Raw genomic sequence first — 15,390 nt, forward strand, 5'->3', positions numbered from 1 at the left:
AACATCAGAGAAGAATACAATCGAATCAGAGGTCAAACGAAGCAATTCGTCCAAGTACAGGGTTGTTACCATCTCTTGGTTGACTGGCTTGGTCGACTGTCAGTCGACCAGGTAGTCGACCAAGACTTGAGTGTAACGGGCAGAAATGGAGATTTGGCTCGAAACTTATCTTCTGGTGCTCCGATCGATAAGAAACTTGGAGGGAATGATCATGGTAATATGAGGACACTACACACTAAATTTTATCACGATCCAACGGTCCAAATGAAAACCCCCAATTTGAAACCTTATGTTCTATATGCTAAATATCAAGAATTGAATTGAAATTGATTGTATTTGCAAGGAATGGGGAATCAATTAAGGGAATGATAAGAACTAATTTAGAATCATGAATCCATAGTAAATCAGACCTAGCATACATCTACACATCAGTTTTGAGTCAAAGAATAGATTGAAATGAAAGGAATCATGGAATTGCAATGTAAGTAATCATAATGGGAGTATATCATAGCAAGAACGTAGTTAGATTAATGGAAATGAAAGGGGAAACTCATGGCCAAGTGTTTGCAAGGTTGCAGCACTTGAGCCATGGTCCCAAGAGTAGAAATTAATAGGAGATTGAGTAGATTAGAAGAAGAAGAAGAAGAGAATCCATACCTTGAAGCAATGATTGAGATGGAATGCCAATGATTAGAGTCAAAATCCTTCACCAACACCAAGAGATAGCCTAGGGAATGCCACTCCTCATTCTCTGGAGTGCCAAAGCTTAGTTTAGACCTCCATTCTCGAGTTCCAAAAAGGTAGGGTCAAAACAGTCAAGATTTTTTTATGTTTTTCGAATTCCATTACTGTTGGTCGACTGGCTTGGTTGACTGGCAGTCGACCAAGGCATGACAGCAACTTCAGGAGTGGATTTGAAAGGCTATACAAGGTCAAATTGAGTTTCCAGAAATACCTTCGGATCAAGCATTGGAGCTCATTAGGTACTTCAAATAATTCAATCTTCTTCGATGCGCAGGCAGGATTGGCCAGACATAGTTCAGCAACTTCAGACAGGGATTCGGAAGGCTATACGGGGTCAAATTGAGCGGGCTTTTCTCCTACAAGTCAATCAAAAAGTCTAGTTTCGGGAGATATCTTCGGATCTAGCACGGGAGTTCATTAGGTCCACCAACTAAGCTCACCTTCTTCAGGCTGCAGATTCAAAACTAACACTGACAATGCTCTCAAGTGAGGGGCATCATCGACAATGTCCAAGGGCTTGGGCTCCGACACCAAATCATTAATAAAAAGGGTCCACAAGTCTCTATTTCCCCCACTTCGGGTCAAATACCATGTCTTCCATAAAGAGGGCCCACAAGGACAACTTCCATCATTTCGGGACATGGATCTACACTAAGGGAAAGATCGGACATGATTTCCTAAGGCTTTCAAGGTAATAACACTAAAATCAAGGTCCAACTTCAGGGTCTAACATCAAACAAGTCTTTCTTCACCCAAAACAAATAGGGTTTCCTGGCTAGGTTTGGGCCGGATTTCACAACTGAAGCCTTTCCTTAGAAAAATCCTAAAAATTTTGTAACTGTTAGGTCTTAGTCGGTCGTTATTGAAGCCTTTCCTTAGTAAAATCCTGAAATTTTTTCTAAGTGTTAGAAGGTCTTAGTTGAGCGTAACCGCAACCTTTCATTAGAAAAATCTTGAAATTTTTTCTAAGTGTTAGAAGGTCTTAGTCGATTGTTGCTGAAGCCTTTCCTTAGAAAAATCCTGAAAATTTTTCTAAGTGTTGGAAGGTCTTAGTTGGGCGTAACCGAAGTCTTTCCTTAGAAAAATTGAAAATTTTTATAAGTGTTAGAAGGTCTTAGTCGGTCGTTATCGAAGCATTTCCTTAGAAAAATCCTAAAAAATTTTCTAAGTGTTAGAAGGTCTTAGTCGAGCATAACCAAAGCCTTTACTTAGAAAAATAAGGCCTTAGTCGGGTGTAACCGAAGCCTTTTGAATTCATGTTGTACACACATACTCCCCATTCAAAAGTGGTTTGGTTCTGAAAACTTGTAACTTCATTGGATACTTGGGTCTAGTTGTATTGCAAAATTTTGACCGCGCATACATAAGATAAAATGATTAAGGATAAAACTTCTTCAGATTTCTCGTATTCCACGATCGGTCCAACTCTTGGCTAGTTGTTGGATTCATCAACCTATAGGCTCCTGATCCAACTTGTTTGATGACCATATATGGTCCTTCCCATGAAGGATCCAAATTATTTTGGTGTCGAGGGTTTGAAGCTGTTGTATTCCTTAGAACCAGATCTTCTGAACTGTACTTTTGATGCTTTACTTGGGCATTGTAGTAGGTTGAGAAACTTATGTGATATTACTGAATTCAGGCTATGGATTTTGTTTGAACTTCATCCAAGAATTTCAAGTTGTCCAACAGACCTTGGACGTTCGCCTTTTCATCAAATTCTCTTTCTTTGAGAGTCCCAGCCATTATTTATACCGAGGCCAAAGCTTCTGATCCATAGATCAATTTGAATGGAATTTCTTCTGTTGGCGCTCAAACTATTGTCCTGTAAGCCCAAAGCACGTTCGGGAGCTCTTCAACCCACAAGGCCTTATTTGATTCTAATCTGTTCTTAATCCCATCCAGGAGGGTTCGGTTGGTTTCCTCAACTTGTCCATTGCTTTGGGGGTATGCCCCAGAAGACATTCAATGCTTGATCATGTAGGTTCCACAAAACTGGGTGAATTGTGGGTTATCAAATTGCGTACCGTGGTCGGTGATAATTACCTTCAGGATGCCAAATCGATCTATTATTGATTCCCGCATTAACTTCTCGACCCTCTTCTCAGTAATTGTGGCTAGTGAGACTCCTTCTACGCACTTAGTAAAGTAATCAATAGCCACGATCAAGTATTCATGACCTCCAAAAGCCTTGGTAAACTTTTTCATTATGTCAATCCCCCACATAGTGAAAGAGATCGGGTCCAAGATGGATGTCAATGGCTCTGCTGGTCTTCTTGATATGGTCGAATGTATTTGGCAATTTCTGCAATGTCATACATATTCCAATGCATCTTCTTGCATTTTTGGCCAATAAAACCCAAGCTTGAGTATTTTGTGTGCCAACGCTCGTCTATCCATATGGGCTCCGTGTTTGCAAAATAAAAGTAATCGCAAGCGCACGGTATCGTGTAGCTAACGGGTTGATCTCAGGGAGATATGCCACTTTAGAATTTAATCTCTTAATGGTAATGCGAGAGTGCAATGATTCAAAATTTTTAACTAGTTAATTAAACTAAATGAGCGATCCTAACACATACATCTAATCCGATCAAATTGAGACTAAAAGTAAAACAAACATAACCTAATCATTTATCATCTAATAAATAAATAAACACATAAATAAAAGGCAGAAATAAAAAAATGCGAATAATAAATAAATAAATAAAAGGGAAGTGATCCTAGCGCTAGCTCTGGATCGAGGGAAGGGAAGTATAATTAGGATGACTTTGACCATGGACCCTTTTTCGTAGCTTATAGTCCACCGATCGAGGGAATGGATGTTAAAGAGAGGGGGGGAAATGCAGAAAGTAAATAACAAATCAATAAAAGGAAAAGAGAAACCTTAACCAAAGAGAGGCACGACTATAGACATCTTTGATCAAGGACCCAGGGGGAAAGGAAAGCAATAAATAAATGCTGAAAAGTAAATCCTAAGTTAAGAATATGGAGGGGTAGACAAAAGCAGGAATGGAGAGGGGAGAGAAGAGTATTGAAGAAGACTACTTACTTGCATCTTTGAATCTTGAATGACAAAAATAATCCTTGAACAATTGATTCGAATCTCAACCAACCCCAACAAGCAAATCTGAAATGATCCAAATCTGCAATTGCTAGACCCAGAGAAAAACAAATCCTCTTGAAAATTGAAACTAAAAACTTGAAGCTTGAACTCGAAATTGAAATAGAAATTGCATTGCTCAAAAGAAAGGAAATACACTTGCATAAAATAAACTAAACAACTTCAATATTCCTTGCATTACATAGAAAAATTGAACCTAAACGTTCAATCTAGAAACTAGAATCCCACAAAGTAATCAAAGAACTAGAGAAGGATTAAATAAACTAAAGAGAAAGAAAGTGTAAGGCTAGGTCTAAGAGGGAAGGGTATATTTATAGGAGATGGTGAATGATTTACAAATAAGGAAATAAATAAATAAAATAACAATAGTGATAAATAATAATAATAATGAACACCTAATTTTGTTGGAAATTCTAAGGAATAGAAGAGAGAGAGAGAATAAGTCGAGAAAAATAAAAATAAAAATAAAGTATTGTGAGATATATATATATATATATAAGAAAATTTATTTCGCTAAATTAAGGAAGAAAAAAATATATATTTAAGTGAAAGAAATAGGAAGTGGGGAGAGAGAGAGATAGAGAGAGAGAGAGAGAGAGAAATAATTAAGGAAAAAAAATCAAATCTAATAAAATCTTCTAGAATATCTAAAAAAATAGAAAATCCTAATCTTTAACTACTTGTGGGCCCCCTATATTTTTCAAGTACAATAAAGTAAAATAAAAATCATAACTAATTTCAGTCGTAGATCAAAATTGACTTCTTTATTTCTAAGATATTCTGGAGTTGGCCCATAATTGCATCTCTAGCCCATCAGGCTCCAAATTAGGCCCATTTTCGCACTTGAGAATTTGAACGAACTTCTTGATATGTAAAATTGCATGTTTCATACCCAAAATTCCAAGTATTTGCTTAAATCCTGAAAAATCCTAAAATTTGCATAAACAACATAAACCCAAGGTAGCTCCACTCTAAGTGTGTAAAATGCATGCTTTATGCCCTAAGATTTCACACATAAATGTGCTCATCACTCCGCAAATGCCCTCTTGAACCTCTGCTAGTGCTATCTTCAATCCTTCTAGCCTCAAACATCATAATAAGGGTCCCGCATAAGATTTGCGGTATAGTCTTCCATTCTATATGGTGAACCTTGTAGCCCGAATTCTAATAAGTCGTGCATCCTTTGGATTATCAAGTAGACGATCATCCGGAAGGTATTCCATGATCGAGTCCATCCAATAGCGATCGTCTTCCACGTACATCATTTCTTTGCTCCCCGTACTCGGGGAATCCAGTTCTTCGATGTGCACCGAAGGCTCAAGGGTTTTTACCTTTGCATTCACCAATCTAGACAGCTCATCTGGCCATTTCATTTCTCCTTCCTCGGGATTTGATAGACTTGAACTTCTTTAAATTCCTTTTTTAGTGCTTGTATCATTTCCTGATACTTCTGCAACTGAGACTCCTTAATCCCAAACTCCCCTTGAACTTGATTTACAACAAGTTGTGAATCACTATAAATAGTTATCTCTAGGATGGTGAGTGCTTTTGCCAATTGAAGGCCAACCAAAAAAGCTTCATACTCAGCCTCATTGTTGTTTGCTTCGAACCCAAACTTTAATGCATACCGAATGATGAAACTTGGACTCTTTAGTAGAACTCTAGCTCCTCCTCCTTGCTTATTACTTGAACCCTCTACGTAGATGTCCCACATCGCTGGGGTAATTTGTTTGGCGATTTCTTCTATAAGAGTTTTGGTTTCTACTACAAAATCAGCCAAAGCCTGAGTTTTTATGGTTGTTTGGGGTTTGAAATTTACTTGGTACTCACCAAGTTCTACCGACCATGCTACCATCCTTCCAGAAAGGTCTAGCTTATGAAGTACTTTCTTTAAGGAGAAAGTAGTTAATACCTTGATCAGGTGTGCCTAGAAGTAAGGCCTCAGCTTCTTTGCTGCCATTATTAAGGCCAAGGCTTGTTTCTTGATCTCTGAGTACCTAGTTTAAGCTTAAAGAAGTACGTGACTAATGTAATAGACTGGCCATTGCTTCTTGTCTTTTTCCCAAACCACGAGTGCACCTACCGCCGAAGTTGAAGATGCTAGGTATAATTGTAATGCTTTGTCTTTCTCTAGTCGGGGTAACAATGGTGGTTTTCCCAATATCTCCTTCAGGCTTTCAAATTCCTTTTGGAATTCCTCAGTCCACTATACTTTTTTACTACCCTTCAAATTTTTTAACGCTCTAAAAAATGGTAAGCATTGTTCTCTTGACTATGCGATGAATCTGTTCAAAGCTGCCACTCATCCCGTTAAGCATTGTACATCCCGAAAGGTCTTCGATGGCTCCATATTGATTAAGGCTTGAATCTTAACTGGATTTGCCTCAATTCCTCTTTGGGAAACCATAAACCCCAAGAATTTTCCCAAAGATGCTCCAAAGGTGCATTTCTCTGGGTTAAGCTTCATCTGATATTTCCTAAGTACAGTGAAAACCTCTGTTAAGTCTGAGACATGACTCAAACGTCGAAGGCTTTTCACGAGCATATCGTCTACGTAGGCCTCCATATTTCTCTTGATCAAATCTTTGAAGATTTTATTTACTACTCTCTAATATGTAGTTCCAACATTCTTGAGCCCGAAGAGCATGAATTTGTAATAGAAGCTTTCTCGGTCAATCATGAATGTAGTAAACTTCTCGTCTTCCTCATTCGTCAAGATTTGATTGTATCTAGAGTATGCATCCAAGAAACTCAGGGTCTCATAACCAGCCATTGCATCGATGATGAGATCGATTCAAGGCAAAGGATAACAATCCTTCGGGCATGCTTTGTTTAAGCCTGTATAGTCAATACTGATTCCCCACTTCTCATTCACCTTTTTCACCATTAAGAATTTATCTAGCCAAGTTAGGCATTCGATCGGTTTAATGAATCCCCAACCCTTTAGCTTTTCAACTTCTGCTTTTATCGCCTCATGCTTCTCAATTGAGAAGTTCCTTCTCCTTTAAATGACTCGCTTAGCCGTCGGTTAGATCCAAAGTTTGTGCTTAGCCACATTTTGATTTATTCCCAGCATATCTATTGTTGACCATGCAAATACATCAATGTTCTCCCGAAAGGAATTCTTTCAACTCTTTCTTAAAATCTTCTAACTGTTTTGACCCAATGAAGGTCACTTTTTCTTCCTTGGAGGTATCCAATTGGATTTTCTCCAATTTTTCTAGAGGTTCATGTATTTGCATGACCTCTTCATCCCAATTGTCACGAACCTCAATTGGCATGGCAGTAGCCTTCCTCGGTCCAACCTTATCTTTTAAGTAAGAAATAGAACATTATCTAGAAGTATTTTGGTCAGAAGTTACCTCTCCAACACCATTGCTTGTCGAGAATTTGATCTTCATGTGCCTGGTTGACACTACTACTCCTAGCTCAATGAGTGATGGTCTCCCAAGGATGACATTATATGCTGGGAGTTCTTGAACGACCAAGAAATTCACCCAAACGGTCATCTCCTTCGGAAAAGTACCAACTGTTAAGTCTAGTTCTGCCACAGTTGATGACCTGACAAAGCCGTACAAGTGGGTTGAAGTTGGTGTCATCAAATCTTCTTCCATCTTCTACTTCTGATACGCCTCGTAGGACAAGAGATCTATTGACAACCAGCACTCGGTGTACTTCTTGATGGCCAATCTCAAATTTTATCATAATTACGTCATCATGTGGAGCACATATACCCCTTTCATCTTCCTCGTTGAACACAATGGTTTCCTCTAGATTCAGTCTTTTTCTTTTCTTGATTAGTTCTCCCAATCCCACGAACTTTGATTTACTTTTAGCTTCCTGAGGGATTCAGGCTCTTCTCCTCCAAATATTGTGAGGATTAGGGACCGGCTAGCTCTTGCAGTCTCCTTCCCTTTCTTTGAGTTGGAAGCCTTAGGCCGATGGTTTCTGCTTCCTAATTGTTCTCTTCTTTTTTCACCAGTTGTCCTCCTCTCCCGATCATCTTCTCTACGCTTTATGTAACTCGCCAGATGCCATTGGGATATTAGATTTTCAATATCCGCCTTTAGGTGTCGGCACTCATCGGCGTAACGTCCATAATCCCTATGGAATCGGCAATATTTGTTCATGTACCTTTCTTCAAGCTTAGACGCCATCTTAGGTGGCCATCTTAAGATATCCCGATCCTTGATTTGCATGAAAATCTTTGAGCATTGTGCATTCATTGGAGTGTACTCAGCATGATCAATGAACGTTGTCTCCATCCCAATCGTCTCTTGTTTCCACGATCATTGTTTTGTCCTTTCGAGCCTTGGCCTTTTTCAAATGCCTTATGCTCCTTATTTGTTGTCTTTGCCTCCCCCTATTGAGTGTCAAGGATTTCGGTAACTTTTGCTTGCTTTTAGCATCTTTGAACAAGTTCGGCATACGTAGTCGGCATGTCTTGCAACAACAACTCTACGAGTCGTCTGTTGGAAAGACCAATAAAAAGGGTTGTCTTGGCCACCTGCTTGTCAAGGTTCTCAATCTCCATGGTTGCCTTATTGAATCTCTGCAAATAGTCCCAAATAGACTCGTTCTTCACTTGCTTGATAGTGAAGAGAGTCTCTTCAATCTTCTTGGTTTGTATTCCACTTTGGAATGGACCGATAACTTTCCAAGCGAGCTCATCAAAATTAGCTATCTTTCTCGATGGTAAGTTCGAGAACCACTTCTGAGCTACTCCCATTAGGGAGGACCCGAACACCCTACACAAGATCTCGTTCGAATTCCTAGCAACCAACATTGTTTGTTGGTAGTAACTCATATGGGCCACTGGATCCCCACATCCATCAAACAAATAGAAGGTCGAGAGTTTGAAATTATGGGGGAATTCATACCTGGCTATAGCATCAACGAAAGGGGTCTTTCTGATTATCGAGTATATATCATCTAACTCTTTGCCCTTCATAAGCTATCCCAATTTTTTATTTGTATCTACTAGTTTTCGATCAATTTGAATTGCTCCGGTATTTGGTGTTTGAACGTTCAGGCATTTTGAATACATTTGTACCCCTCTCTCGATCTTGGTTAGAGTCCCCGTTCGACTTTCTTGTGACTAATCTCGAACCTCAGGTTCATCTCTCCTTGGAAGTTCTCTCATTCTCCGTAATTCCGATCGTTCACCTTCTACTTCATGATGCCTTGAATTCCTTCCAGGTGGAAGTCAAAAATTCTAACCCTCGATTGGGTTTCTTTCCTTCAAGGGGAACGTCCTCTCATTGGAGAATTCCTTCTTTTGGTCCTTTGGGCTTGTCTTCTTGTCTCTTCACGATCATGGAGATTCAGGTTCCTTGGAGTCCCCAATCGTCTAGCCATCTTTCAGAGCATAGCTTGCATCTCGAGGAATTGAATATGCATTTGATTCATCTATTCTTGAATGATTGGGATCATCTGAATCTCCCCAATCTGATCATTCATACGGGCTCCTCTGGCTACCTCTTCTTCCTCGTGTTGATCATCCTCACGAGGTTGATTCTCCTCTAGAGGAGCAAGATTTCCACCCGAAGGAAGTGGATGAATATGATTTTGATGCCTCTAAATAGTAGATCCGGTATCTACCATGGCTTTTTGAAGCGTTTTCCACAAACAACACCAAATGATGTGTCCAAAAATTGATCAACTTTTGAATTCCTGCAAAACAACTCCGATGTGGGACGACTCTGCTATCGAGAAGCCACCTCTGAAGGCTAAGTCAATAAGTGAATTGCCACAGAGTTCTAGCTAGATGCAAAACTTAATTGAAAACTATAATGGAGGGAAACGATTCAGATAGCTTTGATTTGTGTGATACTTTAGTTTATACAAGATTCACCTCTTATTCTCGATTATTAGATTCATTCATAGTTCTCTTTTGTGGCTGTTTGATAGTAAGGTTTTTCCCCTTTCATCTGAGTCAATTACAATTTCCATGTAAAGCACGATCACCTATCTCGAAGCGGGATTGCATCTCTTTCTACAACCGTCGGGTTTCTTCATGCTTATGCTATCTCTTCACTTGGTTCTTGAATAGGTTCCGACCGGATTAATTGAACCGAATGTGGTTCATCTGGTTCATTGTTCTTTTTTACTTATCAAGTAGTCATACATCTCAATTGAAAATTTTATAAAAATAAGCAAAACAAATCCAAAAAGTAACTTAATCGGATAACTTTATCAGACGGATAACAATCGATAGAAAAGGTACCCATACTATATCTGCATCCTATTAATAATCGGATAGATTTATATATCCTTGCACAAATGCGGATGCGGATGCGGATGTAAATTTAGAACTGAATTTCAGTTATCTATTTACACCCCTATTGGCTTGTGGACTTGTCTACTGTCATAATTTGTTCCCTCAATAAAATGGTTTGTTAGAAAGAAAGGAGAAGAAGAAAAAAAATGAAGATGAAGAAGAAGGGGGCAGGGAGGGGAAGGCTTACGTCTGGAACGAAAGCGAACCTATCCACATTAAGGTTTAAAGTATTGGTATCGAATATCGTATCGGTCAGGTGATTTAAGAGACATATAATCCTGTATCAAGTATTGTATCGCTCTGGCTAATATATTTTAGTGAATTCAATGGAGATACGTATCGAGATGTATTGTATCAGTTTGGTCAAATATGGATATGTATCTTTGATATCGTGGGATACTTTAAACCTTGATCCATATGTTGGCTGACCTGTACGATGAAACCACAACCAGATAATCTTCCGGTCCCACGACTCTCCAAATCTGGTCCCTAGACCCGTAAACTCTGTCATGTTCCGTACGCCTGTTCCCGGTTTATGCTTTCTGTTCCCTTTCGTTCCCGGCTCAGGGAAAAAAAATACTTCAAATCACGGGTTTCGGTATTCCAGCCGATACCGGGATATTTCGCCCCCATATAGAAATCGCCCCTATTTTTTTGAGATTTCACCAATAATTTTGGTAAATTTGATACCTATCCTAATCGATGCAATATGTGTAGTTGATTATTTCCAAAAATTATTCCATTTAAATTCTCTACCTAGTCCATTTATATGTTACCTTATGGCCTACATCATTGGACATATTGCGTTATCAATCACTCAAGTTCTTTATAAGATTCATTAATAATTTAAATTGTTTCCATAAATTATTTCATGATACATTCTTCCCTAATCACATTTGGTATGTTGCTTGACAATTTAAATTATTTCTTAATAAATATTTCCATTTAAATCTCCGCCTGCCACATTCTTGTTACCTTCTGGCCTAAATCATTCTGTTGGTTTCCGTCTATTCATCTCTTTATAATTATTGTTTCCTATTATTTCATGTATTACTCTTCCCTAACCACATTTGGTGTTGCTTTTGGGACTAGTCACTGTATGTTGGTAGATTGTTCATTAATCTTGAGTTTTGCTATGTTTTCCTATTTATGTTATTCATGTAGTTCTCCTCCCTTACATTTGCACTTACTTTGGTCTTGTCTTGTGATATTGGTGTTGTGATAGATCGCGGGCGCCGTGCAGATGTATAAATCCACACTTTTTCCGATTCGCGGTTCGCGTTGCGTTCTCGGAAGGGTCCAAATTTCTTTCCATGCTTCAAATCACAAAAAGCAAAATTAAAGAGATTGACTAAAATAGACAAATAAAAAAAAAAAAAAAAAAGGATATTCCCCACACGTAAACCACGTGGCACATTAAATAACACGTAGGACAAGCAACTAGTTGGGATTAGGTAGGGGGAATTCTCTCCAGCGACGGTGTGGGTCCCGGTCCGTTGTGGACGAGAGGCGTGTCACTCTAGACCACCAGGGACGAGCGTTATCGTTACGTGCTCACTTGGCGTCTCGCTCTGGCTCTCTCTCTCTCTCTCCCCCTATATATATGCATGACACCATGAGCCGCTTCTGAGTGGTCTCAGGCTCTGTTTTCTCATAATAAGTAAGGTTCCTAGTCTCCACAGAAAAGAGTTCTAATGGAAAACGGAAACCACTTGAAGATAATGGAGAATGGTTTGGGAGGTATGATGAGTTCGAGTTTGAAGTTGCAGAACGGAACGAAGAGTGAGAATGGTACACCCTGGTGTTTCAGAGGGAACAAAGACCTAGATACACCTCCTGAAATCTCCATTAGAGGTGTTCTTGGCCTTCTCAAGGACAATATTAATCCTTCAGACCCTAGACCCACTATTCCTCTCGGCCATGGCGATCCTTCTTGCTTTCCTTGCTTCCGAACTGCCAAGGTAGCAGAGAAAGCTCTCGCCGATGCTCTTCACTCTGCTAATTTCAACTGTTATGCTCCCACTGCTGGTCTTCCTTCTGCTTCCAGGTAGTCATTAATGGTGGATTCCTTACTCTATTACTAGAATATGATTTCAGGCTTACCCCCATTTTTTTTATTTTTTCAAAATTTGTGGGTTAAGAATGGAAGTAACATAGGATTAAGAGATTTCTTAATTTTATATTTATGCTGTAGTAAAGGTTCATATTGTCTCTTTCACGAGTATAGGGCAGTGGCAGAGCATCTTTCAACTGATCTTCCATACAAGTTAACAGCTGAAGATGTTTTCATGACTATCGGTTGTACACAAGCGATTGAAGTGGCATTATGTGCATTGGCTCGCCCTGGAGCTAATATTTTGCTTCCTAGACCGGGTTTCCCTTTCTATGAGGCTCGTGCGGCTTATAGCAATCTCGAAATACGGTTCTTTGATCTTCTTCCCGAAAAGGGTTGGGAGGTTGATCTCAATGCGATTGAAGCTCTTGCAGATGAGAACACAGTTGCAATGGTTATCATTAACCCTGGCAATCCTTGTGGGAATGTTTTCACTTATGAACATTTGAAGGAGGTAATTGATTGCCATTGGTTTGTTTTTCTTTCTTTTTTTCAAAAGAAAATTTTGGTTCTTGATTAGGATAGACGTTTACCCAGTTAATTGGGGGTTTGTTTTCCTTCAGGTTGCTGAAACTGCGAGAAAGCTCGGAATTCTGGTAATTTCGGATGAGGTTTATGATCACCTCACTTTTGGGAGCAAGCCTTTTGTGCCAATGGGAGTGTTTGCTTCCATTGTTCCAGTTCTTACCCTCGGCTCCATATCCAAAAGATGGATAGTGCCTGGTTGGAGACTTGGTTGGTTGGTGACAAACGATCCTAATGGCATTCTTAAAAGAACTAGGGTAATTCTGATCCTTAACTTATCCACTCTTCTCATCCTACATTGGTTTTAGCATTATGTGTTTCTTCCATTGCCCACAATACACTCTGTCACCTGTCTCCTACATTGAGTATGGAGCAGTCATACTTCTAATAGATAAGTATGCAATTCATAAAGGATATACTAAAATATTCACCAAGTAGAAAAATGATTTGACTAAGGGAAAAAGCCAGCTCAGCATTGGATGGCAAGGGGCTAATGATAAAGGCAATTCAAGAGGGTGTTCCTTTACCTACCTCTATAATGTTGGGACAGAGCATTTGGGGGGCTAAAAGAAGGTTAAATTTGTCTTTTGGGATGACTTAACAGCAAAGCCAATGAATGAGGTAAGTTGCAAGGGTTTCTAGGGAACAGGGAGGGTAACACATCTTCTAGTTACAGAGGAGAGGTGTTTGGCAGTGGTCAAGCTAAGAGCGGGGTAATGCCGTTTTCTCTAGCCATAATTATGAAGGCAACGTCTTATTTATCACCTTTTTTTTTTTTTTTGTTGATTGGGATGGGGATATTACATATGCCACTGGCAAGGTTTGAACCCACGACCTCTCTACTGAAAGTCAGGTTCTTAACGATTCTACTAACCCTCCATTGGTTTATTTGTCACTCTTACAAGTAAACGAGACCCAAAATTTTCCCTTTTAACTACAACATGCATAAATTTGATTTGTATATGTAATTTACATGTACAGATAATAAATTACCAACAATATTAGTTTTTTTTCCAACTGCTTTAGAATAAGAGCAGACTAAAATTTTAACAAGTTATTGATTTTTAATGTGACAACCTGTGCTGACTTCTATTTTGTTGTCATTTGCCTCAGATTGTGGACTGTATTAAGGGGTACCTCAATATTTCTGTTGATCCAGTAACCTTTATTCAGGTTTGTATATCAGATGCGTGGTTGTTTCTGCCATACTTTTTATGGATAACTAAGTATGCATGTGTCCTGCTCTGTAGTTCATAGAGTTGCTGGGTTTTGAAAACCATTTGATCCCTGGGCAAACCAACCACAGAAGGTAATGATGCCTCTTGGTATGAAAAAACAAAATCAGAAAATCGAGTGGTTAGATTGGCACATAACCCAAGCAATCAAATGTGATCAATGATAATACACGGATATACTAGATAGACTCATGTTAACTTGTCTGGTTTGCATCCCAAAATAATAGAGGTTGCTCAACAACCAAAGGTATCCTGGGCTTTTCTCCTGGCTTTATTCAATTACCATATATTTTCTGCATTTATTGGCTTCAACTATCTAGATTTAATTTAAATAATATGTCATTTTCCTTTCTTTGCTAGGGATAATTAATTAGTAGCCATAAGCAACGTTAGATTTTGGATCAGTTTGTTTCTTAAAAGATTTAATTGCTGTTTACAAACATAAGTTATCCAAACATCAGATAAAATAGAGGAATCAGGTGAAATGTACTGTGTATCATTAGTTCTCCCAAGTCACGTATTTGAAGCTCATCTCTGAAACCTTTACTGTTGGATGTACCCATTGTTCAAATTTTGTTCTTTCTAGAACCATTTAATTGTCGTGCTCACTTGATGTTTCATGACAAAATGCTTAACTCACAGGCAGCACTTCCACAAATCCTTGAGAACACAAAAGAAGATTTCTTTCAGAAGAACATAAATTTGTTGAAGGACACTTCAGACATTTGTTATCAGAAGCTGAAGGAGATTGATTGCATTAATTGTCCACATAAAGCAGAGGGATCCATGTTTATAATGGTAAGGAACCTGGAAAATTGGGTTTGTTGCACTTGGAATCATATAGGAGCTAAAGGTCTTCTTGCTTATTTCTTGCAAATGCAGGTAAAACTGAATTTTGGGCTTCTGCAAGACATTAAGGATGATATGGACTTCTGCTTCAAGTTGGCCAAAGAAGAATCTGTGATTGTTCTTCCAGGTGAGGGAGAAAATATAAAAAAAAAGCTGAGAATTACTAATATCTTGGATTTTTAACTTGTCATGCACTAGCCAAACCACTTGTTTTCAGGAATTAAAGTGCTTTGTAATGGATTTGGAATGACATTCATTGCAGGTTTTGTGGTGGGATTGAAAAACTGGCTCCGCATCACCTTTGCTATTGATCCATATTCTCTTGAAGATGCACTGGGGAGAATGAGAGCTTTCTGCCAAAGGCATTCAAAGGTGTAGAGGAACTAAATCAGCTGCTCGTTGGATGCCTGTCCTTACTCCTTAGGCCTCCTGAGCATTTCATCAAAGAGGAAATCATCTGAATAAAATAATTATAATGTTAATAAAGTAATAATAATTTTCATTTACAACATGTATATCATGG

The 15,390-nt window shown here is 38.8% G+C and overlaps 1 protein-coding gene across 1 annotated transcript; it reads left to right on the top strand.

Annotated features, from left to right (window-relative positions):
- Positions 1 to 11,770: 11,770 nt before the first annotated feature.
- Positions 11,771 to 15,376, top strand: LOC149004902 (putative aminotransferase TAT2). The gene is made up of 7 exons (XM_089168404.1): positions 11,771 to 12,192; positions 12,373 to 12,712; positions 12,822 to 13,040; positions 13,897 to 13,956; positions 14,661 to 14,816; positions 14,901 to 14,994; positions 15,130 to 15,376. The coding sequence occupies exons 1-7, from the start codon at positions 11,840 to 11,842 to the stop codon at positions 15,243 to 15,245; spliced, it is 1,338 nt and encodes a 445-aa protein (XP_089024530.1). The 5' UTR covers positions 11,771 to 11,839; the 3' UTR covers positions 15,246 to 15,376.
- Positions 15,377 to 15,390: the final 14 nt, after the last annotated feature.

This window comes from Hakea prostrata, chromosome 9, assembly GCF_041222555.1.
Source record: "Hakea prostrata isolate BN-2017 chromosome 9, UWA_Hpros_2, whole genome shotgun sequence".
NCBI classification, from domain to species: domain Eukaryota; kingdom Viridiplantae; phylum Streptophyta; class Magnoliopsida; order Proteales; family Proteaceae; genus Hakea; species Hakea prostrata.